General features: G+C 46.3%; 1 protein-coding gene across 3 annotated transcripts; it reads left to right on the top strand.

Annotated features, from left to right (window-relative positions):
• The first annotated feature begins 45 nt into the window (after positions 1-45).
• On the top strand, positions 46-27,109 carry STK36 (serine/threonine kinase 36). Of its 3 annotated transcripts, XM_022567697.2 has the most exons (27): positions 46-151; positions 575-749; positions 1,442-1,582; positions 1,693-1,770; positions 6,850-6,980; positions 7,429-7,678; positions 9,107-9,200; positions 9,494-9,663; positions 9,823-10,010; positions 10,536-10,638; positions 12,018-12,164; positions 15,524-15,706; positions 16,874-16,971; positions 17,414-17,519; positions 19,256-19,406; positions 19,593-19,720; positions 20,251-20,355; positions 20,714-20,812; positions 20,899-20,987; positions 21,244-21,307; positions 21,503-21,613; positions 22,720-22,794; positions 23,220-23,394; positions 23,653-23,800; positions 24,032-24,179; positions 24,756-25,502; positions 26,737-27,109. In XM_022567697.2, the coding sequence occupies exons 2-27, from the start codon at positions 666-668 to the stop codon at positions 26,878-26,880; spliced, it is 3,957 nt and encodes a 1,318-aa protein (XP_022423405.2). In that variant the 5' UTR covers positions 46-151; positions 575-665; the 3' UTR covers positions 26,881-27,109. The 3 variants fall into 3 exon arrangements, with proteins under 3 accessions (XP_022423405.2, XP_022423406.2, XP_022423409.2); XM_022567698.2 differs by lacking the exon at positions 46-151 and having other exon boundaries at positions 355-749; XM_022567701.2 differs by lacking the exons at positions 46-151; positions 575-749; positions 1,442-1,582; positions 1,693-1,770; positions 6,850-6,980 and adding an exon at positions 8,211-8,258 and having other exon boundaries at positions 7,589-7,678.
• Positions 27,110-27,387: the final 278 nt, after the last annotated feature.

Raw genomic sequence — 27,387 nt, 5'->3', positions numbered from 1 at the left:
GACCGGCAGTGGGGGGGGGGGGGGGTGGGACGATAAGTCCCACGATAAGAACGATAAGTCAGGCAAAATACGAAGGCACCCAGAAGGGGCGGGGCTGAAGGCCAGGGCCGGCGTCCCTCGGCCTGAAGAGCTTGAAGCTCCTAGGCTTGGGGTAAGAGAGGCGCTCCTGTCCGCTAAGCCGGCGGGCCGAGGGTGTGGGCGGGGGTGCTGAGAAGGTTGTAAGTGGCAGGAACTTTGGGGTGGCTGGAAGGGGCGGGGTCGGTGGGCGAGGCTGGATGGAGGGGGCGGGGTCGGGTGGGTGAGGCTGGGTGGAGAGGGTGGGGTGAGGGGGAGAGGCTGGGTGAAGGGGGCAGTGGTCGGGTGGGCAAAGCTGGGTGGAGGGGGAAGGGGGACACGGGGTCAGGTGGGAACAAGGTTGGGTTGGGAGACAGGAAGAGGACTACGGAAGGCACTCTGCTCCAAGATCTCATCTTTCCATTCTCTACCCTACCTTATTTATGAGGCCTGGATTGTTATGAAAAAAAAGGAAAAGGCAAGGCGGCTAACGTTAACCTTTCTTCCATGCCCGAACCAGGCCTCCCAGATGTGTGGAACTGTCCCTGGAGCTGTAGCCCTTCACCACCATCTCTGTCTCCTTCCTTCTGAGGGATCCTGAAATCTCTGTCATGGAAAAGTACCACGTGTTGGAGATGATTGGAGAAGGCTCTTTCGGGAGGGTGTACAAGGGTCGAAGAAAATACAGTGCTCAGGTGGTGAACAAAGAGGGATATCTCTTGGGTGGTATCCCACACCCTCAACTCCAGTGGAGAATGGGGCCAGAATACTGACCTGTATTCGTAGGACACTGATTCCTTCATAATTATGGAATATGAGCTCTGAAATTGGATTAATTGGGTTCAAATCGCAGCTCCACCACTTTCTAGCCTTAGAACTATAGACAAGTTACTCAACCTCTCTATGTCTCAGTTTTCTCATCTATAGAAGGAAAATAGAACAGCGTCTTATTGGGGTATGAGGATTAAGTGTGATGTCACACTGAATCACTTAGAGCGGTGCTTGGCACCTAGTAAACAGCAATTATAATTATTATTAATATTATTATCTATCATACCATGAAGGAAGGGATAAACCACCTGAACTCTATTCTTCCCTCTTCATTTTTTCTTCCTTCCCTTTCCCCTAAATCCCTTAAATCTTGAGTTCTTTATCCAGTTCTTCTCCCAGAATCCACCAAAGGGATCTACCTGGCAGAGGCTCTTTCCTCCTAGGGTGAGAGCAGGGGAAACCTGGGTAAGGCCAGGGTACCATGGGGAAAGTCAAGTGGGAGACTAGCAAGTATAGTGAGAATTGCTCAAACAATCTGAAGTCTGAGTTCTGGAGCTTTGAGGCTAATGTTTCAATAGTGTGGTTAGGCCTTGACTCTTGACCTTACCGCTGACAGGTGGTGGCCCTGAAGTTCATTCCAAAATTGGGACGCTCAGAGAAAGAGCTGAGGAATCTGCAACGAGAGATTGAAATCATGCGGGGTCTGCGGCATCCCAATATTGTGCATATGCTTGACAGCTTTGAGACTGACAAAGAGGTGCGCTTTGGTTTTGGGTCACTTCTCGCCAAGAAGAAGGGTCCCAGGAATTTCCCATCCTCAAAATGCATAAATGTGGAGCCATTAGTAGCATTGCCTTCTCCCTGCAGGTGGTGGTGGTGACAGACTATGCTGAGGGAGAGCTTTTTCAGATCCTAGAAGATGACGGAAAACTTCCCGAAGAGCAGGTATTCCTGGCTCAAACTTCTTCTACCCATGACCTCTTCTCAGTTTAAGGACTGGTAGCGAGAGCTGAGGGCATTGAGAGTCTCCAGTTTGAAAACTCCCAAGTAAAATATAAGAGTCTAGGTATATGTAGAGACAGTGTGGTGTGACAGTAAAGTATGTGAACGCTGGAACCCAAATCTCTGAGTACAAAGGTTGGGTCTTCCACTTTGTAGCCGGATCTTCTTCTCATTTTTTTTTTTTTTTAATTTCCATTACTCTAGGAGGTGGATCAAAAAAGATCTTGCGGGCTTCCCTGGTGGTGCAGTGGTTGAGAGTCCGCCTGCCGATGCAGGGGACACGGGTTCGTGCCCCAGTCTGGGAGGATCCCCCATGCCGTGGAGCGGCTGGGCCCGTGAGCCATGGCCGCTGAGGCTGCGCTTCCGGAGCCTGTGCTCCGCAACGGGAGAGGCCACAACAGTGAGAGGCCCGTGTACCGCAAAAAAGAGTGTGCTTCCCATGTTTTACTCTAAGAGTTTTATAGTGTCCAGTCTTACATTTAGTTCTTTTTTTTTTTTTTTCTTTTTGTGGTACATGGGCCTCTTACTGTTGTGGCCTCGCCCGTTGCAGAGCAACGGGGTCTTTTGTGTCTCCATACAAATTTTAAGATTTTTTGTTCTAGTTCTGTAAAAAAATGCCATTGGTAACTTGATAAGGATTGCATTGAATCTGTAGATTGCTTTGGGTAGCATAGTCATTTTCACAATATCGATTCTTCCAATCCAAGAACATGGTATATCTCTCCATCTGTTGGTATCATCTTTAATTTCTTTCAACAGTGTCTTATAGTTTTCTGCATACAGGTCTTTGGTCTCCCTAGGTAGGTTTATTCCTAGGTATTTTATTCTTTTTGTTGCAATGGTAAATGGGAGTGTTTACTTAATTTCTCTTTCAGATTTTTCATCATTAGTGTATAGGAATGAAAGAGATTTCTGTGCATTAATTTTGTATCCTGCAACTTTACCAAATTCATTGATTAGCTCTAGTAGTTTTCTGGTGGCATCTTTAGGATTCTCTATGTGTAGTATCATGTCATCTGCAAAGAGTGACAGTTTTACTTCTTTTTTTCCAATTTGTATTCCTTTTATTTCTTTTTCTTCTCTGATTGCCGTGGCTAGGACTTCCAAAACTATGTTGAATAATAGTGGTGAGAGTGGACATCCTTGTCTTGTTCCTGATCTTAGAGGAAATGCTTTCAGTTTTTCACCATTGAGAATGATGTTTGCTGTGGGTTTGTCATATTTGGCCTTTATTATGTTGAGGTAGGTTCCCTCTATGCCCACTTTCTGGAGAGTTTTTATCATAAATGGGTGTTAAATTTTGTCAGAAGCTTTTCTGCATCTATTGAGATGATCATATGGTTTTTCTTTTTCAGTTTGTTAATATGGTGTATCACATTGATTGATCTGCGTATATTGAAGAATCCTCGCATCCCTGGGATAAATCTCATTTGATCATGGTATATGATCCTTTTAATGTGCTGTTGGATTCTGTTTGCTAGTATTTTGTTGAGGATTTTTGCATCTGTATTCATCAGTGATATTGGTCTGCAATTTTCTTTTTGGAGTATCTTTGTCTGGTTTTGGTATCAGGGTGATGGTGGCCTCATAGAATGAGTTTGGGAGTGTTCCTTCCTCTGCAATTTTTTGGAAGAGTTTGAGAAGGATGGGTGTTAGCTCTTCTCTAAATGTTTGATAGAATTCACCTGTGAAGCCATCTGGTCCTGGACTTTTATTTGTTGGAAGATTTTTAATCACAGTTTCAATTTCATTACTTGTGATTGGTCTGTTCATATTTTTTTATTTCTTCCTGGTTCAGTCTTGGAAGGTTATACCTTTCTAAGAATGTGTCCATTTCTTCCAGGTTGTCCATTTTATTGGCATAGAGTTGCTTGTAGTAGTCTCTTAGGATGGTTTGTATTTCTGTGGTGTCTGTTGTAACTTCTTTTTCATTTCTAATTTTATTCATTTGAGTCCTCTCCCTCTTTTTCTTGATGAGTCTGGCTAATGGTTTATCAATTTTGCTTATCTTCTCAAGAACCAGCTTTTAGTTTTATTGATCTGTGATGTTGTTTTCTTTGTTTCTATTTCATTTATTTCTGCTCTGATCTTTATGATTTCTTTCCTTCTGCTAACTTTGCATTTTGTTTGCTCTTCTTTCTCTGATTCCTTTAGGTGTAAGGTTAGATTGTTTATTTGAGATTTTTCTTGTTTTTGGAGGTAGGCTTGTATTGCTATAAACATCCCTCTTAGAACTGCTTTTGCTGCATCCCATAGGTTTTGGATCGTCATGTTTTCATTATCATTTGTCTCTAGGTATTTTTTGATTTCCTCTTTGATTTTTTCAGTGATCTCTTGGTTATTTAGTAGCGTATTGTTTAGCCTCCATGCGTTTGTGTTTTTTATGGTTTTTTCCCTGTAATTGATTTCTAATCTCATAGCGTTGTGGTCTTGATATTATTTCAGTTTTCTTAAATTTACTGAGGCTTGATTTGTGACCCAAGATGTGATTTATCCTGGAGAATGTTCTGTGCACACTTGAGAAGAAAGTGTAATCTGCTATTTTTGGGTGGAATGTCCTATAAATATCAATTAAATTTGTCTGATCTATTGTGTTATCTAAAACTTGTGTTTCCTTATTAATTTTCTGTTTGGATGATCTGTCCATTGGTGTAAGTGAGGTGTTAAAGTCCCCCACTATTATTGTGTTACTGTCGATTTCCTCTTGTATAGCTGTTAGCAGTTGCCTTATGTATTGAGGTGCTCCTATGTTGGGTGCATATATATTTATAATTGTTATATCTTCTTGGATTGATCCCTTGATCATTACATAGTGTCCTTCCTTGTCTCTTGTAACATTCTTTATTTTAAAGTCTATTTTATCTGGTATGAGTATTGCTACTCCATCTTTCTTTTGATTTCCATTTGCATGGAATATCTTTTTCCATCCCCTCACTTTCAGTCTGTATGTGTCCCTAGGCCTGAAGTGGGTCTCATGTAGACAGCATATATATGCGTGTTGTTTTTGTATCCATTCAGCAAGCCTGTGTCTTTTGGTTGGAGCGTTTATTCCTTTCACGTTTAAAGTAATTATCGATATGTATGTTCCTATGACCATTTTATTAATTGTTTTGTGTTTGTTTTTGTAGGTCATTTTCTTCTCTTGTGTTTCCCACTTAGAGAAGTTCCTTTAGCATTTGTTGTAGAGCTGGTTTGGTGGTGCTGAATTCTCTTAGCTTTTGCTTGTCTGTAAAGCTTTTGATTTCTCCATCAAATATGAATGAGATCCTTGCCGGGTAGAGTAATGTTGGTTGTTGTTCTTCCCTTTCAACACTTTAAGTATACCATGCCACTCCCTTCTGGCTTGTAGAGTTTCTGCTGAGAAATCAACTGTTAACCTTATGGGAGTTCCCTTGTATGTTATTTGTCATTTTTCCCTTGGTGCCTTCAATAATTTTTCTTTGTCTTTAATATTTACCTATTTGATTACTATGTGTCTCGGCGTGTTTCTCCTTGGGTTTATCATGTATGGGACTCTCTGCACTTCCTGGACTTGGGTGGCTATTTCCTTTCCTTTCCCACATTAGGGAAGTTTTCAACTATTATCTCTTCAAATATTTTCCTGGGTCCTTTCTCTCTCTCTTCTCCTTCTTGGACCCCTATAATGTGAATGTTGTTGCATTTAATGTTGTCCCAGAGGTCTCTTAGGCTGTCTTCATTTCTTTTCATTCTTTTTTCTTTATTCTGTTCTGCAGCAGTGAATTCCAGCATTCTGTCTTTCAGGTCACTTCTCCGTTCTTCTGCCTCAGTTATTCTGCTATTGATTCCTTCTAGTGTATTTTTCATTTCATTTATTGTGTTGTTCATCTCTTTTGTTTGTTCTTTAATTCTTCTAGATCTTTGTTAAACATTCCTTGCATCTTCTTGACCTTTGCCTCCATTACTTTTCCAAGTTCCTGGATCATCTTCACTATCATTATTCTGAAATCTTTTTCTGAAAAGTTTCCTATCTCCACTTCATTTAGTTGTTTTTCTGGCGTTTTATCTTGTTCCTTCATCTGGTGCATAGCCCTCTGCCTTTTCATCTTGTCTGTCTTTCTGTGAATGTGGTTTTTGTTCCACAGGCTGCAGGATTGTAGTTCTTCTTGCTTCTGCTGTCTGCCCTCACTTTCCTCAATTTAAAATGGAAATAATAATAATGTCTATCTCATAAGGCTATTGTGAAGATTAATGAGTTAATTCCTGTAAAGTGTTTGAAAGAGTGCCTGGCACAAGTGTTCAATATATCTAGCTATTTTTAATGCTGTTGTTATTGTTAGGCACCTCTAGGTAAGAAGGCCCAGTGTGGTGGCACCAGAGAGGCAGGAAGGGATAAGCGTTGTGGTTAAGGCAGGATTCACCACCAAGGCACAGTGGTTAGCCGTAGGGTTTGGTTGAAGACATTCTCCAGCCATATTCATTCTAGGGATTTCTCTGTACTCTAGCAAGTAGGCCCCCTTCAGGACTTCCTGTCACAGCATTCTGTTTCCTTCCAAGCATTCATCATTATTTGTGAGCCATCATCTTATTTGTTTTGTCAGTCTTGTTTGTTTGTCTGGCTACTTCTCTTGAGAGAAGGGACTTTGTCTTATTTAATAACAGCTAATATATATTGAATGCTAAGTGCCAGGCACCATTCTGAGTAATACGTTACTTTACATGCTTTATCGCATTTAAATCCTCACAATGATCCTATGAAATAAGTAGTATCGTTATTGTCGCCTTATGGGTAGATGATGACTCTGAGAGCCATAAGATAATTCGCATGTGGTCATGCAGTTAGTGAGACTCAATAAATTTTCCTTGAACGAATGAATGAACAAATGAAAGAATGAATGAATAGGGGAGCAAGAACTAAGGAAGGTATCTTGTGAAGCCCTGGAAGAAAGGGAAGGAAGAGAAGATCACATCAGTAGTAGTATTAGGGTGGAGTCTTTGGCTCATCAGCAGACCCCTTCCGCTGACTTCTCCTTTCTTCCTCTCACCTGACTGTTTGACCCCTAGGTTCAGGCCATCGCTGCCCAGTTGGTGTCAGCCCTGTACTATCTGCATTCCCACCGCATCCTCCACCGAGACATGAAGCCTCAGAACATCCTCCTTGCCAAGGGTGGTGGCATAAAGCTCTGTGACTTTGGGTGAGGTGCCTGACCTTCTGTCTCTGCTTCCAGTTCTGCAAGGAGCCTTAGATCATATGCTTGACTTCCTTGGGCCTCATTTTAGAACCTGAGCTGGAGACTGGGATTCCTGCTGGGTCTTGGAAGATGGTCTGTTTGTTCAGGTTGGGGATATCTCGCACAGTGACAGGTAGCAGTGACCAGCTCTAGAGTTTATTATTTCTCTATTTCTCTATCTGTCTATCTATCTCACACAGTGACCAGCTCTAGTGTTTATTATTTATTCATTTATCTATCTAATTTTTGGCCCTGCCCCACTGCATGCTGGATCTGAGTTCCCCGACCAGGGGTCGAACCTGCGCCCCCTGCAGTGTAAGCACAGCATCTTAACCACTGGACCGCCAGGGAAGTCTCTCTTGTTTTTATTGAATATCTTCTTTTTCCATTTTGATTCCATCATCTACTGCAGATTTGCCCGGGCTATGAGCACCAACACGATGGTGCTGACATCCATTAAAGGCACACCACTCTACATGTCTCCAGAGCTGGTGGAGGAACGACCATACGACCACACCGCGGACCTCTGGTCTGTGGGCTGCATACTGTATGAGCTGGCAGTGGGCACTCCTCCCTTCTATACCACGAGCATCTTTCAGCTGGTCAGCCTCATTCTCAAGGACCCTGTGCGCTGGCCCCCCACCATTAGTCCTTGCTTCAAGGTGATGAATACTGAAAGACTGCTTTTGCATCAGAAACCTGTCTACCTCTGCCCTGTTCCCTTTTCCACAATTTTTTTCCAGAGCTGGGGCTGCACTTTGCAGTTACTTAATTGATGCAGGAGCTGGGGCAAGCTGCCTTGCTTTTGTACTGCAGAGCCTTATTCTGGGAGGGTGATCTAAGGTGTGCCCAACTTGGGAGTAGCAGCCCCTCCTTGGGTCAGGCTGTCCTTTATCAAAATGGAGAGGTAATTTCAAGACACCAGAAACAGATATTGGTCCCTTTACACACTCTCTATTCTACTAATTTCCTATCAGATGCAATGGCCGAATGATTTCCAGATTTGCCAACACAGCTGTCCTCTTCCTGAAAGAATCTTTAGATATCCAAATGGCCATAGCTGATGGGGCTAGCTCACTGATTAGGGGCAGAGGATAGAGATGGTGCCTGTCTTTTGCAGTTAAATCTCAGCAGGCCCGGGTGGGGGTGGGGGGAGGGAGGAAAAGGAATTGACCTTTTTTATTTTTCATCTAGGGCAAGATTTGAGCCTTCAATAAAATTTAAATGCAGCCTTCTCCCAGGGTAAAACCTCATGATAACTTTCCTTTGTTTTATCTAAGATGAAAAGAGACAAGTTTCTCCCCAACCTATTTAGCTGGGGGTGGCCCAAATAATTATCAAAAAGAACCTAAACAAAGGAAGCATAATTGGGTGATATACATAAGATATACATTCTCCCTTAGGGCAGACATGCAGGTATCTCCAGCAAGAGCCAAGGTGTAATGATCACCTTGTTTTAGAACAAGGGTTGTAATCTACTAGTACCTTCTATTCCTATTTCAGGCCCAATTGAGGATTTCCCCAAGGATACCTTATAACAGATGTACCCTTTTCAGACAGCCTCCCTGCCCCTCCACCATCTGAAGACTTGCTGAAAGATTTGTTTTTGAGTGCTCCCAAACACATCTTTACACAATGACTTATGCGTGTGAGTGTGCTTTTAGCTGTAAGTGCCTTTGTTCCTACCCAGCACAAACCAACCACAGTCAAAGGGAGGGCAAAGTGAGCAGTTTGGGAGCCCCTTGAATGTTCGCTTCCTGAAGATGATTGTGAAGGTGACATCCCTCTCTTTCTCTTCGTTTTTTTTCACTTCTTCACAAAGCTGTTGACACTGAGATTTCTGGTTTTACTTTTGGTGTTCCAAAATGTCCATGGACAGGAATTGGGGCTCCCCAGAAGGTGAGGCAGTGAGGTCTGTTCATGATTTCAGCCAGGGAAATGAGGCCTAAGGATAGGATTAGAGAGGGCGTGATTAAGACCAGCCAGCCTGTTGTAAGAATGCACTCAGGAGTCTTGGTTGGCTGATTCTGATGAGTTTGAGAGAGCCTGTGGAGAAGTGAAGGCTGATGGGGTATCCTTTCTCTCCACAGAACTTCCTTCAGGGACTGCTCACCAAGGACCCCCGGCAGCGTCTGTCCTGGCCAGACCTGTTACATCACCCCTTTATTGCTGGTCGTGTCACCAGTGAGTCCTTAGGGTTCCCAGGGCTCTTGCACTTCCCTAGTACTCTACCCAATGCAACCCCTGACCCCAACGTCTGGATCCAACATATATTCGTTTCCCCACCAGCTTGAATTTTCTCCCTAGCCCTTTGCATGACCCTTGCCACTTCCCTTGTAACCCTAGTCCCTCTTTGTCATTTTGTCAAAAGGGTCTCCTTCCACAGAAGCCTGGAGATGCTGAAGTTGTCTCCGGCCAAATGGAAACAGTGGCGCAGCTCCAGTGTGATCACCTGTCCCCCTCTTCTCTCCTTGCAGTATTAACTGAGTCAGCAGGCCCAGATTTGGGTACCCCATTCACCAGTCGCTTACCCCCAGAACTTCAGGTCCTAAAGGACCAACAGGCGCATCGTCTGGCCCCCAAGGGCAATCGATCTCGCATCTTGCGGCAAGCCTATAAGCACATGGCTGAGGAGGCCAAGCAGAAGGTTTGTGGGGCAGAAGGGCATGTATGACATAGCCAGGCTAGTGACTGGGGGAGTTGGAGAAGGAGGGTGACTTTCTAGGGTTGGGAAAGGGCCACGAATAGGATTCATAGTGCTTTATGACAACCAAGTAGTTCTGACTCAGTGTCTCATTTCCCGCAGAAACACCAGAACACAGGACCTGCCCTCGAGCAAGAGGACAGGACCAGCAAGGTGGCTTCTGGCACAGCCTCTCTGCCCAGACTAAAGGCCACTCCTCAGGAACCAAGCCTCTTGACTGGGGTCTTAGGCTCAGAAATGAAGAGCAGCTGGGCTGAGTGGAGGGCTGGAGAAGCTCCCCCTGCACCTTGGTGAGGAGGGTAGAACCAGGGATTTATAGGATGAGGTCGCTTGCAGATCTTTGGCTCCAGTCAAAGCAAATACAGCATGGTCCCTGTCACTCACTACTGCCTAAATGTAGACAGGGCCCTGGGAGTCTTGAGTCCTGGGTGCCTGAACCCTAATTCCAGGTATTGATACTTTCCTGATTCATCAGGAAACGTGGAAACTTTCCTTTCTCTATGTCTCAGTTGTATTGATTCATTAACTGAAAAGGAAAGAATCATCTCCACGCAAAATTAAAGATTATTTGAGTTGAGACCTACGGGTGAAAACCGCCAAGGTAGCTTTGAGAAGAAGATCCAAAGTGGGAGGGCAGTCAAGGATATGCGTGTAGTGGACCTATCCTGTCCTGGCCAGATCCTAGAAGGAGGTCTCCTCTAGCCAATCCTATATGGCTTATTTTTCATTCCTATCCTGGATGTAGAGGGAGGGACAAGTTCATGAACTCTAAGCCTCACAGGTCTGGAACTCATCTTACTCCCTGCTTCCTCTAGCAGGGAAAACTGGATCACCCAGGATTGTGAGCAAGCATTCCCAGAGCTGAGGCCAGAGGTGGTGGGCCAGCAGAGCCTTGATGCAGTGGACCTAGAAAATGAGGTGAGACTTAGGGGCTCCTCCTGGCCTTGTCCCTGCCATGGGATGTTGGGTCTTGGTAGATGTTTTCTAGAACAGTGATTCCCAACCCTCCAATGAATAGCTCCCTTTGTGTTAAAAATTGCTTTCATATTATTTATAGATTTTAATTGCATAGTATCTGAACATTTAATTATCAAAAATTGGAGTACATAAGTAAAAAGGAAAGTCCCTCTTGAGCCTTATTTCAGTCCCAGAGGTGTCTGTCTCCTTCTTTTTTGTGCTTTTACATATATTTATATATATGTCCACATAGAATATATAGTTTGGCTGTTTTTACATTACTGAGTTCATACCATATGTATCATTTTGCCTCATGCATCTCTTACATGATCTGTTCTAGAGATCTTTCTACATCTACTTCAATCTTTTGTTTTTTTAAGGTTTTAACTTTTTATTTTGAAAACATTTCAAACTTAAAGAATAATTGTGAAAATAGAACCAAGAATTCTTATATACCCTTTCACCCAGATTCACCAATTGTTAAAATTCTGCCACATTTGCTTTATGGTTCTTTCTCTATATGTGGACACATCATCTTTCTGAATCATTTTAGGGTAAGTGCAGACATGCCCCTTTACTGCCAAATATACTTTAGTGCGTATTTGCTAGGATCAAGGTGATGCACTTGCACCACCTCAGTGCAATTATAGAAGTCAGGAATTTGACACTGATATGATTCTGTTACTTAATCTACAGTCCATATTTAGATTTTGCCAATTGCTCTGGTAATGTTCTTTATAGCAAAAACATGTTTTTCCCCCGGTCCACAATCCAATCCAGTGTTAAGCATTGCATTTAGTTGTTATGCTTCCTTAGTCTCCTTTAATCTGAAACCGTTCCTACTCTTTCTTTGTCTTTCATGCTTGATAGTTTTTAGGTGCACAGGTCAGTTATTTTGTAGAATGTTCCTCAAATTGATACTTTTGCATAATTAGATTCGAGTCATGCATTTTTGGTGGGCACACTACATAAGTGATGCATTGTCAGTACTACAGTCTTTTTAACAACTTCTTAGTATGTCCTAATATGTATGTGCCATGGTTGATTATTCCCTTACTGACTGGCTCTATGATGTTTCCAATTTTTTGTATTATAAACCACGCAGTGGGTATCTTTCTAGGTGTCTCTTTATGCACACCTGCCAGTGTTCTCCAAGAGACTTTTCAAGACCCCTCATTTACTGCCAACTCTACCTTTTTAAACGGGTGGCTGAAAAAAATACATCTGTGCCAAAGGAGTCACTGGCCTTTTGCAGTTACTTCATGATTCCCCAGGTTGGGAGCTACTACCCTTGAACCTGACACACTCCTCCTGACCTCCTTCACTCCCTGATGCCTCAGGAGCCAGACAACGATGATGCTGAGTGGCGGCACCTGCTAGAGACCACTGAGCCTGTGCCTGTCCAACTGAAGGCCCCTCTCGCCCTGCTGTGCAATCCCGACTTCTGCCAGCGCATCCAGAGTCAGCTGCATGAGGCTGGAGGGCAGGTAATCAGCAGAAGCATACCATGGATGAAACTGGAGACTGTTTTCACAGATGAGGCATTAAAAAACGTTGATTGACATAAGGAGAAAGAAAGTTTGTCCCTTTCCTATTCTCTTTCACTCCGTCTGTTTAATTCAAGGAGATTTGCCAGCCTCCTTTAGTAATACAGAAAGAGCACACCTTGGGTTTTTCTTTCTGAAGGGAAAAGTATTCCTCTAGAGCAGGGATCAGCAAACTTTCTGGTGGAACTTTTTTAGGCACTGTTGTCCAAGAGGAAAAAATGAAGGATATCATGTAACTACTTCTATAATGAGAGAAAACACATTTCCACAAAATTTTTGACAAAATTAAAAATATCTAACAATTTAAGTGTGTAATATTTTCTAATGCAGGTATACTAATGAGAAGAATGAGATTCTTTTTTAGGGGATAACATCTTGCTTAATTGGTGTTCATAATTAGTATTTTCTCCTACAAAGCCTTTCCTTGTGTCTCTGAAATGGTGACCTTCTTTCCTGGGAACTCACCGAAGTATGTTGCGTGCATCTCTCTCTCTTTTCTTTAAAGTTTTTTTATTTTAATTTTATTTATTTATTTAGGCTGCGTCAGGTCTTAGTTGTGTCATGTGGGATCTTTCGTTGCGGCCAGCGGGCTTCTCTCTAGCTGTGGCGTGTGGGCTCCAGGGCGTGTGAGCTCTGTAGTTTGCAACACGTGGGCTCTCTCGTTGAGGCGCACGAACTCAGAAGTTGTGGCGCGTGGGCTTAGTTGCCCCGCGGCATGTGGGATCTTTGTTCCCCGACCAGGGATCGCACCCGCATCCCCTGCATTGGAAGGCAGATTCTTTACCACTGGAAAGAAGTCCCTTTTCTTTAAAGTTTTAAAAAATAATTTTTAGTAAATTTACCAAGTTGTGAAATCATCACCATAATTCAGTTTTAGAATATTTTCATCGCCCCAATAAGATGATTCTTAACTATTTACAGTTAATTATCATTCCCACTCTTAGTAACAGGAGACTACTTTCTGTTTATTATATTTGTGTTTTCTGAACATTTCATATAAATATGATCATACAATGTATAGTCTTTGTGTCTGACTCCTTTCTCTTAGCATAAATTTTTTTTTTTTTTTTTTGCGGTACGCGGGCCTCTCACTGTTGTGGCCTCTCCCATTGCGGGACGCGCAGGCTCAGCGGCCATGGCCATGCGTCCAGTCGCTCCACGGCATGTGGGATCTTCCCAGACTGGGGCATGAGCCCGTGTCCCCTGCATCGGCAGGCGGACTCTCAACCACTGCGCCACCAGGGAAGCCCTTAGCATAATGTTTTTGAGGTTCATTCATGTTGTAGCGTGTATCAATACTTACTTCCTTTTCATTGCTGATTAATATTCTGCTGTACGGATATATCACATTTTGTTTATCCATTCCACTAATTGATTGAAATTTGGATTGTTTCCAGTTTTTGGCTTTTATGAATAATGCTGCTTTGAACATCCATGAGGAAGCCTTTGTGTGGACATATGTTTTCATTTCTCTTGGGTGTATGCATAGGAGTGGAATTGCTGGGGCATATAGTAAATTTATGTTTAAGATTTTAAGAAACTGCTGGACTATTTATTTTCCAAAGTGGCTGCACCATTTTACATTCTCACCAGCAATGTATGAGGGTCCTCATTTCTCCACCTCCTTGCCAACATGTATTACTGTCTGTCTGTCTGAGTGTAGTCATTTTAGAGAGTGTGAAATAGTATCTCATTGCCATTTTAATTCACATTTTGCTAATGACTAATGTGAGCATCTTCTCATGTGCTTATCAGACATTTGTATTAATATTTCTTCTTTGGTGAAATATCTAATCATTTCTTTGGCTCATTTTTAAGTTGGGTTGTTTTCTACTTGAGTTGTAAGAGTTCTCTGTATCTTCTGGATACAAGACCTTTATCAGATGTATGATTTGCAAATATTTTTTCTCAGTCTCTAATATGTCTTTTTATTCTCATAAGAATGTCTTTTGAAGCACAAAGGTTTTAAATTTTGAAGTCCAGTTACCATTTTTTTCCTTTGTGGATTATGCTTCTGGTGTTGTATCTGAGAAATCTTTTTTAAACCCAAAGTCTTGAAGATTTTCTCCTATGTTTTTTCTAAAAGCTTTCTAGGGCTTCCCTGGTGGCGCAGTGGTTGAGAGTCTGCCTGCTGATGCAGGGGATACGGGTTTGTGCCCCGGTCTGGGAAGATCCCACATGCCGCGGAGCGGCTGGGCCTGTGAGCCATGGCCGCTGAGCCTGCGCATCCGGAGCCTGTGCTCCGCAACGGGAGAGGCCACAACAGTGAGAGGCCCACATAAAAAAAAGCTTTCTAGACTTTTAGCTCTGACATTTAGGTCTCTGACCCATTATGAGTTCATTTTTGTATATATTGTGAGGTAGGGATATAAGTTCATCTTTTCGCATGTGGTTATGTAATCATCCCAGCACCATTTGTTGAAAAGACTCTCCTTTCGCTCTTGAATTACCTTGGCACCCTGCACCTCTCTTTTGGCCCTTATCTGTCCTCCTTGTGTTGGATAATTTTTCAGTGGGGAAAGAGGTTAACAACTCTGCCTCCAGGGTAAAACTTTCTGAGTTAGAATTCCAGCCAAACTACTGTGTGTGATTATTGACTACTTACTTAACCTATCTAGAAGCTTCAGTCTCCTCGTCTATAAAATGGGTAATTGTATTTACTTTACAATCACTAGGGTTATTGTAAAGATTAAGTGAGTAAATAAGTGAACAGATTCAGAACAGTGAGTAGCATATCGTAAAGCACTTGATGTAAACGTTAGTCTTCTTTTGAAGAATAACCTTTTAAAAAAATAACCATTTAAAAATATAATACTGTCCTGTATAAAAATAAGTGGTGGGTAGGATCTGGCCTGCAGGTCATATTTTGTCAACCCCTGATCTAGAGTTGAATAATATTGTTTTGTCTATCTGGAGTTGAGCAACATTGTTTTGTGCCCATTGTTTCTAATTTTCAGAAATGTGTGTGTGTGGTTTCATTTTGTTTTAAGGTGAAGGGCTGGAGAAGGGAGGGAGCAGATAGGAATGTCACTGGGTCTGTCACTGACTGAGGGGAGGTGTTCCCCCCTCCCCCCGGTTTGGTCACCTCTAAGTCAGGTGACCTGGCCATCTATATTCCCCTTTCCTGGTACACTTTCCCTGTTTCTCTGTTCTCCTTTTCTGGGTTTTAGATTCCCAAAGAAAGGAATGAGAACATTTGGTCTGCTTTGTCAACATCTTGGGGACACTTGGTATCTGTGACTCTCCTTCCTTTACCTCTCATAATATCGATTACTGTCTCTTTCCCTTGTGTCACCCAGATCCTGAAAGGCGTGCTGGAGGGCGCTTCCCATATCCTTCCTGTGCTCCGGGTCCTGAGCAGTCTTCTGTCCAGCTGCGGTGGTGACTCTGTTTCCTTGTACTCCTTCTGCCGTGGGGCAGGCCTCCCCCGACTGCTGCTCAGCCTCCTCCGACACAGCCAGGAGAGCAGCAGTATCCAGCAGGTAAGCTCTGCGCCAGGAGCCTCTCAAGACTTAGCAGAATTTCTTCTCTTTGGATTTCTTTTCTTTGAATTGCCATCTCTATTTGGCCCAACTGCCTTTTCTTTTCTTCTCCTCCTCTCTAGTTAGTAGATCATGAATTGCAAATTCTCATGCCTTCCGAGGCCAGGCAGATAATGTCATCAGTGAAGTAGACTGTGTGTGACTATATGAATCAGTGGGAATGTGAGAAACTGAGGTCTCGTGCTCAGTCGGAACAGGGCATCCTCTCCTCAGCGCCAGCTCACTGTTGTTAGGGGGGAATATGGGCTCAGTGGTGCCAGATCCTGCAGTTCTCCAAGAAAAGCTAGAAATCCAGATTTTTATGTGCAATTTCCCAATATTTAAAGCACTGTGTTTTTGTTTGTTTGTTTGTTTTTGCGGTACGCGGGCCTCTCACTGTTGTGACCTCTCCCGTTGCGGAGCACAGGCTCCGGACACGCAGGCTCAGCGGCCATGGCTCACGGGCCCAGCTGCTCCGTGGCATGTGGGATCTTCCCGGACCGGGGCACGAACCCGTGTCCCCTGCATCGGCAGGCAGACTCTCAACCACTGCGCCACCAGGGAAGCCCAGAGCACTGTGTTTTGAAAGGTAAAATCCTAGGCTTTACAGGCCTGATTTTATAGAGCAGGGTACTGAAATTCAGAGATTAACTAACTCACACACAGGCACTGCCTTGTCAGTGGTCATGGAGATGATAAGCGGGAGAGCTAGGAGTGAGTCTCAGTGTCCACGTCCCTGTGCTGTGTCCCGACGCAGCTGAGCTGGAAGGCCGGAATGCAGAAATGTTTGACGTCGCCAAGGCTTGGCGGCCGGAAGCTGCACTCTGCTGATGAGTGTTAGTCTTGAGAGTTTTTAAGGAATTTAGAAAAGAATTTGAGCTATTTTGAAAAATAGAACCTCCTAAACTCCAAAATGCTGTTCAGGCCCAAACAAGACACATTTTCTGGCTGTTTACAGCCCGTCGGCCGCCACTTTGTTACCTCTGGATCTCCTCTCTCTGTCCAAACACTCTCTTCCCTCTGTCCCTTTCTGTTTGCTCAGGCTGACTGGATATCTGACACACTTTTCCCTTAGTCTTTGTTTCCATCCCCTACATTGCCCTAACTCTCTGTCCTCTTCCCTGGCAGCAACGTTGGTATGGGACCTTCTTACGGGACCTGATGGCTGTGATTCAGGCCTACTTTGCCTGCACCTTCAATCTGGAGAGGAGCCAGACAGGTGACAGGTGGGATGAGAGGCATTTTGCTCTGTTGGCCAGTTTGGCTTCAGTTTCTACCCCCATTTCTTCCCATCCCCATTAGGAAGAGGCTAAGTAAGGAGAAGCCATGATTTGTGCCAGGTTTAGGGGTCAGCTGAGTGACCTCTTAGAGTCCACCTAGTCCTCTTAAGGACCCCGAGACACCTCCAGGTTTGCGCACGGAATTTCAGGTTCTCAGCGTTAGCAGTCACACTAAATGGAAGGCTCAGGGTGTGAATAAACTAGAGAAAATGACAAAGAGACCTGGAGGTGTGTGCGTGCAACTGTGTGTGTGTGAGGGGAGAGAAGAGAGAGCACTCTGATGTGTTCCTTTGCAGAGATTCTCCTACCTACCCTGAAAGGACCCATTCACAACATGTGGGCTTTTAGTAGAGAGATGAGAAGAAACCACGGACTCATTTTTTCCTAGCCTACAGGTATTTCAGGAAGCTGCTGACCTCTTTCTGGAGCTCTTGGGGAAACTACTGGCCCAACCAGATGACTCCGAGCAGACTTTGCGGAGGGACAGCCTTATGGTAATCTGCTCCCCCTTCCAGATTTCTGTCTGTGGTTTTCCTTGTGTTTCTCCCATCCTCTTTCTTATGGCTCTGTAGGGTTAGATCGAGGTAATACAACAAATGTTTGTTGAATGCCAGCTATGTGTCATATGCCAGCTGAGTAAGAGAAAGTCCCCATCTTCAAGGGATCAGGGCTAGTCTAATAGGAGAGATGTGATCAAGGACAACAGTGTGAAAAGTACATTAGAACTTCATGTAAAATGTAGAAGCACCACTGAAGAAGACTAACGCTACTTGGAGGGTCATAGAAGAAATCTTTTTTTTTTTTTTGGACCCGCCACGCATTATGTGGGATCTTAGTTCCCTGACCAGGGATTGAACCCGCGCCCCCTGCAGTGGAAGCACGGAGTCTTAACCACTGGACCACCAGGGAAGTCCCTAAGACTCATAGAAGAAATCTTGAAGGAGGAAATCATCTCTGCTAGGATTTGAAGAATGAACAGAAGTTTGCCAGGTGGATGAGGCAGGAAAGTAGGGAGGACATTCCGGGTAGAAAGAGCAACCTATATTAAAGCCCAGAGGCATTAAGCAGTGTGGCCTACTTTAGGGAACCACAAATAGAAGTATTTCTTCTTGAATAGACTTACAGATCAGCTAGTATTCCCAACCTTGTTTGTCCTACAGACTAGTAACCTATGTGGGTTCTCTCTCCTGGACTCTGGAGGTGAGGGATGGGAAGGGAGGCTTGAAAGAGAAAATAGTTGAGTTCTGACTGATCTCAGAGGAGACAGAGAGGAACATGTTCAAGGAGGGAAACAATTGCCTGGTCGTTGTTCAGACTGGAAACTGGGAGCACAGATTTGGGCTACATTCCCACTTCCAGCTAGCAGCTAGCAGTCCATTCAGTCTCTTCTTTTTTTTTTAGAAAAAAAAAAAATTTATTTATTTCTGGCTGCATTGGGTCTTCATTGCTGCGCACGGGCTTTCTCTAGTGGCAGCGAGCGGGGGCTACTCTTCGCTGCGGTACGCGGGCTTCTCATTGCAGTGGCTTCTCTTGTTGTTGCGGTACGCGGGCTTCTCATTGCAGTGGCTTCTCTTGTTGTGGAGCACGGGCTCTAGAGCACAGGCTCAGTAGTTGTGGTGCTTGGGCTTAGTTGCTCCCCAGCACGTGGGATCTTCCCGGACCAGGGCTCGAACCCGTGTCCCCTGCATTGGCAGGCAGATTCTTAACCACTGCGCCACCAGGGAAGCCCAGTCTCTTCTATTCTGAGAGCCCATTTTAACATCCCTCACCCTTTCCGGTAAGGAAGCTTTTAACATCTAATGTACATTTTGGCCAGTAGTGACTCACATTATTGGTCAGCACTTCTCATATGTCACTGTGCACTGAGTAGCATGGGGAGTTTGGAATAAATTCCCCACCTCTCGAAATTCTGAATCAATAAGACTGGGTTGGGAAGGACCCATGAATCCCCAGGAATTCTTATACTCAGGGTCCACAGATAATACTTTGAGAAACATCATCTAGGGAGCAGCTGATCAGAATAAAAGGATTGACACCTAAAATTCCTGTCCTTGAAATGTGAAGGCAGATATATTGCACTTTCTGTGTGAGGAATCCTTAAGAGTCCATCAGCTGGTCCCCCTGGGTTTCTCTCCTCCTTTCTCAGGCTCTCCGGGCACTCCTGCTCCTTATGCTAAGTCCAGTCAGTTTTCTGATGTGCCTGCTGTTAACCCTGCCTTGTCTCCCTTAGTGCTTTACTGTTCTGTGTGAAGCCATGGATGGGAACAGCTGGACCATCTCCAGAGCTTTCTACTCCAGCCTGATGACCACACAGCGGGCTGTGTTGGATGGGCTCCTTCATGGCTTGACAGTTCCACAGCTCCCTTTCCACAGCCCCCCAGGTAACTGGAATGGGAAGGTAAGGTTCTCTCAACCTACTTGTTGAGTAGGTCCAGCTCTGCTCTTTCTCCTGCCATTACCTAGAATAGGCCTGGCATTTAGTGAGTGTTAAATAACTACGAACTGAGAGAAAGAATGGGGAATCTTAAACAACCAACGCCTTCCTGCGTTCTTTGCCTTTCTCGCAGGAGCCCCCGAGGTGAGCCAGCCGCTTCGGGAGCAGAGTGAGGATCTGTCTGGAGCCCTCTCCTCGGCACTGGCAGCCTTATGCACTGCTCCTGTGGGGCTACCTGGCTTGTGGGAAGCCAAGGAGCAGGTCTGAGCTACAATTTTTTTGTTCCTGTCCTCCCTGTTGCCAGAGTAGGGGAGGCTGGCCCAGCTTTTCAGAAAGGCAGAAAAACAAGCTTTTATGCCTCCCCTTACTCAGTACTTCCAGAAACAGATGCTCCCACTAGGTTTGAGCCACTTGTAGAACATGATGTAGCCAAAATCCCAGAGCGCTTGGCCAGCTGATTAGAGAGCTCAGTGACAAACTGCCCGTGTGGTGGGGTAGCTGATCTGAAGTCACCAGTGATGCTTCCTCAAGGGTTCCAGATTCAAATTTCCTGCTCCCTTTTGGCTAGCAACACTTTCCTCTGTACCTGCCTGCAGTGGGACTTACCTAGGCCTTGCCTTTTGGTTCTCCACTGGCCATGAAGACTGGCAATGGAATGGGGGCTGAGGTTCCTGGTGAATCTGGGGAAGAGTGGCTAGCAGGGGGTTGAGAGTCCTGATTAGTTGGAGATATGAGAGGAATGGGATTGGAATAATGGGAATGGGATTGAGTCTTCAGGTATGTCTCTACAGATCTCTCGGCATTTGGCAAACCAGCTCACTGAAGACAGCAACCAACTGAGGTCATGCCTCATCTCTGGCCTGCAGCATCCCATCCTGTGCCTACACCTTCTCAAGGTACTGCCTGCCCATTAACTCTTGGCCTTTCAGACTTCTTTTTCACCCCAAGGACGAAGAGAGAGAGAGAGAGAGACACTGAGAGAAATGAGAGACTCCCCCCTTGGAGGACCCCTTTCTGCTTTTAAAATTGTTCAGCTGAGATGACCCTACTGTCAGCCAGTCCTCAGCAGAACCGAGAAGTGTCCACATCTCACAGTCTTTCAGCAAGAGGCACAAGTGGCCTGAATTTCTCTAATATCCCTAGTTGTGGATACTAGATCTGTCGAGAGGCTAGCCTGCTTTCAGCTGAGCCTTTCAATTTAGGAGCCCAGGGGCTTCTCTGCCTCCCTGACAGACTCCTTCCCACTCCCTTTAGGTTCTCTACTCCTGCTGCCGCGTCAGTGAGCCCCTGTGCCGTCTTCTAGGGCAAGAACCCCTGGCCTTGGAGTCACTGTGGAAGTTGGTCCAGGGCAAGGTAGGCCAGCAGCACGAGTGGGCATCTCTTGGGGGCCCCACCATCTCAATCAGAGGAGCCTCTGGTATCTCGGGTTTCCTTTGTAGGTAAAGGTAGTGGATTGGGAAGAGTCTGCTGAAGTGACACTGTACCTCCTCTCCCTTCTTGTCCTTCACCTCCAAGATCTGCCTTCTGGGTGAGTCATAAAGCAGGGTCTCTCCACTGAAATCTTCCACCCACATAGCTCACCCAGACATGGATTGTGGGGAGTGACACCCTACAGCCTATCCTTAGGAGGGATTGGGACAGAGGGTGTGAGGGTTTCTGTACAAAAGAGACCTAGATTCCCACCGACTTTGTGCCTTGGAGGTGGACATGCAGCCTAGGTGGAGAGTGCCATCCAAGGGAGAGGGCAGGCCACGCAGCAGCCTTGATGTATCTCTTTATTCCAGAATGGAGAAGCTAGGCAGTGAGGTTGCTACTGTCTTTACCCATTCACACGTCGTCTCTCTTGTGGTGAGTTTTCAACCTTCATCTTCCTCCACTTTTCACCCTATCATCCCACCCTTCTGCAAGCAGGAGAGTCATTTCCTAATTTGCAGCTGTTTGTGAGGCATTCTTCTGGACCAGGACAGAGAAATAAATCCTCTCTGCCTGCCCCGAGTACCATTCAGATGCGGACATTCCTCCACCTTGTCTAACTCTCCACAGAGCGCGGCAGCCTGTCTGTTGGGACAGCTTGGTCAGCAAGGGGTGACTTTTGACCTCCAGCCTGTGGAGTGGATTGCAGCTGCCACACATGCCCTGTCCGCCCCTGCGGAGGTGAGCTCTACCAGGGAATGCAGACACGCATTTTCTTGGAGTCAAATAAGATCTGCGTTCAGGGAGAAAGACTGAAATGCCAGCAAGCCTAGAGGAAACTAAGGAGTGCGAGAGAATCAGGGCGTCTTTCCTGTCCTATCTTTCTGCCCTCGGATAATAGATCCCTCTGAGTCCAGACGGTGGAGGGGGAGGCAGCGTGTTTCTCTCTCTCTCTCTCTCTCTCTCTCTCTCTCTCTCTCAGTGAGCTTTCTTAAAGGAAAACCTGCCCATTTGTTCAACCGGTAATTATTTCACACATAAATATAATAGTGAGTACCAGGCACTATTCTCGGCTTCGAGAATACAGTAGTGAAAGGAGAGACACAAAAATCTCGCCCATGTGGAGCTTGTGTAAGTCCTCAGTGGCTTCCCACGGTTTCTGGGTTAATGTCTAAATTGGTTAGCAGGCTACTCAAAGCTCATCTGTTCCCTCTGGGCTCTCTAATCCTGCTCCACCAAAGAATTAACATTTCCAAAGTTCACTGTGGTCTCTCACGACCTGCCTTTATGGAAGCTTTGACCTCTCCCTTCCTCATCTCCCTTTTATTTTATTTTTTTTAATTTTATTTATTTATTTAACATCTTTATTGGAGTATAATTGCTTTACAATGGTGTGTTAGTTTCTGCTTTATAACAAAGTGAATCAGTTGTACACATATACATATGTCCCCATATTTCTTCCCTCTTGCATCTCCCTCCCTCCCCCTCATCGCCCTTTTAAACTTTTAATCCCATCAGTTTCCTACCTCCAGGAGGCAGAATTAGCACTCTCAGCTGTGTCCCGTTCCCTCTCCACAGCCCTCGCTCACAGCCTCTCGTGTAGCAAAAGCATCTTCCTAAACCCTAATGGTTTGTCTGCCTGCTCACCCTACTGACTGTGTGTCTTTAGGACAGAGTTAGTCATTGAACGAATAGGCAGGAGCCAAGACTCCTAAGTCCAAAAGAGCTCTCCCCACTACACCAGGCTGAAGAAGAACTCCTTCTGCCTGACTTGGAGTTGGGAGCACAGACCTGTGTGGTCACCTCACCCCTCTCAGATCTGCTCTCTTCCCACCTCTCTCCAACAGGTCCGGCTGACTCCACCGGGTGGCTGTGGATTCTATGATGGCCTCCTCATGCTTCTGCTGCAGCTGTTCACCCAGGTACAGCTGCATCCTAGGACGGATGGGAAGTAAGGAGAGCTGCTTTGGGGAGCCACTGGCCAATAGGAAGGAAGAAGCAACACAGTCACCTCTCCTCTCACACTGCCTGTGATGGCCTTAAATTGGACCCATCTGCTGTCAGTACGGACCCTTTAAGGGGAACCATTCAGCTACATCCCTTGGGATTCAGTGGGAAGAAAGTTGTAATTCCCTGGTTTCCAGTAGACATACACATGGGTTGAGAGGTCAGGGGTTAAGATGTGATAAGCGAGGGAACTGGGACAACAGGGAAATCCTAGGTGGGAAAACAGAAGGAATTATTTCTGGGACTCCTCTTCCTCGTAGGTCAGGGACAGGAGTGAAAAAAGGCGTTTTGACTCCTGTCTTGGACCTCCTCGTTTACCCTCATTCAATTTTGTCTCTAGCAGGGGAAGGGTAATCCAATAAGCGTCGTGGCTAGCTCAGAAATGTGGACCGTTCTGTGGCACCGCTTCTCCATGGTGCTGAGGATCCCTGAGGAGGCATCTGTACAGGAAGAGGAGCTGTCACTGTCCAGTCCACAAAGCCCAGAGCCAGACTGGACGCTGATCTCACCCCAAGGTATCTTTCCAACAGCACGGCCCCTTTTGTTGGGCCAGTGTGTTGATTCCTCTTCAAGAGGAAACAGCCTAGAACTGGGTTAGCCCATGGAGGTGGCTACTGCTGCTGCCGCCTGGGGAGAGGGTGGCAGAGTCTGTGCTGGAGCTGCTCAAGGACAGGGAAGGGACTGAACAGGGGGTAGCCCTGAGAGCCTTGGGGACGCAGGGGCATCCTGACCTCTTGCCTGCTCCACTGGGTCTCCATTCTTGGTGTTTCCAGGCATGGCAGCCCTGCTGAGCCTGGCCATGGCCACCTTTACCCAGGAACCCCAGTTATGCCTGAGCTACCTGTCTCAGCGTGGAAGTATCCTCATGTCCACCCTGAAGCATCTGCTTTCGCCCAGCTTCCTGCATCACCTGACCCAGGCGTGAGTTGGAGCTAGAGGAGGGAGACCAGAAAATTCAATGTTGGCTATTGGGGGTAGGAGGAGGGGAAGGCAGGAGAGAAAGAGCTGACAGCTTGAGCTATGAGGCAAGAAATGGGATTACTGAGGTTGGGGAAGGAGAGCTGGACTAGGGAATTTGAGAAGAGTCGGGGGAAGAAAGCTAAAGGTTGGGTGCACCAGACTGAGTATATCCTTCCACTCTCCCCTCCTTAGGCCTCAGGGGCCTGAGTTTCTCCCTGTTGTGGTGCTCTCTGTCTGCCAGCTCCTCTGCTTCCCCTTCGCCCTTGATGTGGACGCTGACCTCCTTGAAGGTGTCTTGGCTGACCTCACAGACTCAGAAGTCACAGCCCACCTGCTGCAGGTACTGGGGAAGCTACCCAGGCAGGAAGGTGGGAGAGGAAGGTGGCCCAACCCTGTGTACTCAAATTCACTTCCCGACAGCTCCGGGGCTCTCGCAGGCCCCTGTAGGAGTGCAGCACCTGGTTTGGTCTAAGAGTTGAGTGGAGAAAGCATTCGGGCCTGAACAGAGGCATGTGGTTGGAGCTGGGCTGGTGTCTCTTCTCTCCATCAGTCCGATATCTGGATTCACTTGGAACCCAGTGGGGTGGATATCTTAGTCTAGGCCCTGGAGACTCAGCTCCTCAGCTGGGAATCACTTCCTTGGAAATTGTTGGCATTAAGCAGTGAGCAGGTCTCTGAAGCAGAGAGACTAAGTCCTTGCAGAGCAAGGCATGGACTTGGGAAGGACCTATTCTCCTGGGCTCCACGTTGTGTCTCACGTGCGGTGCTATGGCTCAGGTCTTCCGGCTTTCTGTGGTATTCTCACCAGAGTTTGGCTTTTCTCTCTCCCAGATTGTGGGCTCCGTCTCAGTATCTTGCTGCAGTGTATTCTCCCTCTCCCTGAGCTCTTTTGCCTGCACCCCTCCCCCTTCTCCAGGTCTGCCGCCACCATCTTCCACTGACACAAGCCGAGCTGCCCATCAGTCTGCTCACACGCCTGGCTCTCTCTGAGCCCCCCTCTCTCAACCAGTTTGTGAGCACAGTAGCCGCCTGCCCTACAACCACCATCTCATTCCTCTCAGCTGCCCTCCTGGGTGACCAGCCGCTGCTGACCTCTGACCTTCTCTCCCTCCTGGCCCACACCGCTCGGGTACTGTCTCCCAGCCATTTGTCCTTTATCCAAGAACTCCTGGCTGGCCCCGATGAATCCTATCGGCCCCTGCGCAGCCTCCTGGGCCACCCAGAGAATTCTGTGCGGGCCCGTACTTACGGGCTTCTGGGACACTTGCTCCAGCACAGCGGAGCCCTGCGTGGGGCTCTGCAGAGCCAGCTAGGGCTGCTCAACCTTTTGCTGCTGGGGCTTGGAGACAAAGACCCTGCTGTGCGGCGTGGTGCCAGCTTTGCTGTGGGCAATGCAGCCTACCAAGCTGGTCCCCTGGGGCCTGCCCTGGCAGCTGCGGTGCCCAGTATGACCCAGCTGCTTGGAGATCCTCAGGCTGGTATCCGGCGCAATGCCGCATCAGCTCTGGGCAACTTGGGGCCTGAGGGTTTGCGGGATGAGCTGTTACGGTGCCAAGTACCCCAGCGGCTCCTAGAGGTGGCGTGTGGAGACCCCCAGCCAAATGTGAAGGAGGCCGCCCTCGTTGCCCTCCGGAGCCTCCAACAGGAGCCCTGCATCCATCAGGTACACCTGAGGGGACTTCGGAATCACCATGATGGGGCTGGTTTTCACAACATTTTTCTGAGATAGTCTTTAAGGAATTGGGACATCTAGAAACCCAACCTGTATCCTTCTCTGGGAGCAGGAAACCCAGGGGCCGTGACTTGGTCATGAGTTTTTCATCTAACATTTCACACCTGGAGAAGGGAGGGGACCTGGAAGAAGGCTCCATTGGGCTAGAAGATGCCTGGGATCTCAAGGACCAGCGTTTCTTTCTTCTGGAGGCTGTGCAGGAGGGAGGTGAGGGAAGACTAGACGTTGAGGTATAGAGTGGTTTCATTCTGAGGGCCACGAAGGTGCTAACTATCTTTTTTAGCACTTACCATGTGAAAAGTACCATGCTTAGTATTTTACCTTTATTATCTGGTTTAAGCTTTACTTCTCATTTTGCAGGCAATGAAACTGAGGCACAAAGAATTTAATAACTTGTCCAAGTTACAAAGCTAATATGTAGGATTGGACTTTTGAACTCAAGAGTCTAAGTCCAGAGCCCATGCTGTTTTTTTTTTTTTCCTTTGGCCGTGCCACACGGCATGTGGGATCTTAGTTTCCTGACCAGGGATTGAACCTGTGGCCCCTGCAGTGAAAGCATGGAGTCTTAACCATTGGACCACCAGGGAAGTTCCTAGAGCCCATGTTTTTAACCTGCTTTACTCTGTTTTTTCTTCTTTCTGCTCAATTTTCAGTATATAAACAGCCCAATGGAAAAATCATACGTCTACCTGTGATAAAGCTAAACCTCCAAATTATAATAGTTCAATGTGGCAGCATCGGGTGGTTCATGCAGAAGAGAGGTTCTGACAAGATGGTTATGATATATATTAGAGTTTTTTGGCAGTCCGTGTGGGGAAATAATAAAAGGGATTCTTGGTAGTAAGGAGGTCCAGACCCACTGGTCTAGATCCACAGCTGGGAGTCTCACCTTTTGGCTTAGTTTTACTGCTGCATTTATTACCTCTTCCTGGGGACAAGTGCATAGGTCCTTTGGTGCCTTGGTTTCATGGTCTGTAACCAAAGAGAATGGAAATAGACCTCTGGTCCTGGTGATTCCTGTCCCCAAGGTCCGTCTTCTCCCACACAACCTATTTTGAGTCCCCAAGAGCTCATTTTCTTTTTCTTCCTTTTCTAGAGTGGGAATTGCTGGGCCAAATCACAGTCCTCTGCATGTCATGTTCTGTCATCTCTCTCTATCCCACAGGTGCTGGTGTCCCTGGGTGCCAGTGAGAAATTAGCCTTGCTCTCTCTGGGGAATCAGTTACTGCCACGTAGCAGTCCCAGGCCGGCCTCTGCCAAACACTGCAGGAAACTCATTCACCTCTTGAGGCCAACCCACAATACATGACCCCAGATTCCTGGGGTCCAGCCTCCAACGTTCATTGCCCTACTGTTGCCAACCCTTCCTTTTTCTGCTCTACAAGCCACCAACTCAACCAAGAGCTAGAGAGACTGAAAGAGATAAGCTGCCAATCAACTGATTTGGGAACGAGAACCTAGAAGAGACTTATGTATAAAACTCCTTCTTTCCTCCAGATTCAGGATGATTTCAGCCAGTAAACTTCATTGTTGTTGGTGCCAGAGGAGATTCCTTTCTTCTCTACATCAGGGGGTCTTTTCTCCAATAATGTGCCTTTAAACCCAAGGGACATGCCTCCTGGACCTTAGGGAGACACCTTCTACCTGAGAGGTCTCTTCCTTTCTGGAGCTCCTGAAATCTTCCCAGCAGGTTCTTGTTTTAGATGCAATGGTCCCAGACAGTGATGAAGACAGAGCCTGCCTCTAGGGGATAGCCTGCTGTGGGGATAAATGCCATCAGTCCCTGTTATGGAGGGCTCCCCAGCCTGTAGCCCCC

Source organism: Delphinapterus leucas, chromosome 8 (assembly GCF_059928025.1).
Source record: "Delphinapterus leucas isolate spDelLeu-1000000601 "Yukka" chromosome 8, BTC_Dleu_Yukka2, whole genome shotgun sequence".
Lineage (NCBI taxonomy): Eukaryota > Metazoa > Chordata > Mammalia > Artiodactyla > Monodontidae > Delphinapterus > Delphinapterus leucas.
Note: the sequence above shows the minus strand (reverse complement) of the source record. Positions and strands in the feature narration are given on the sequence as shown.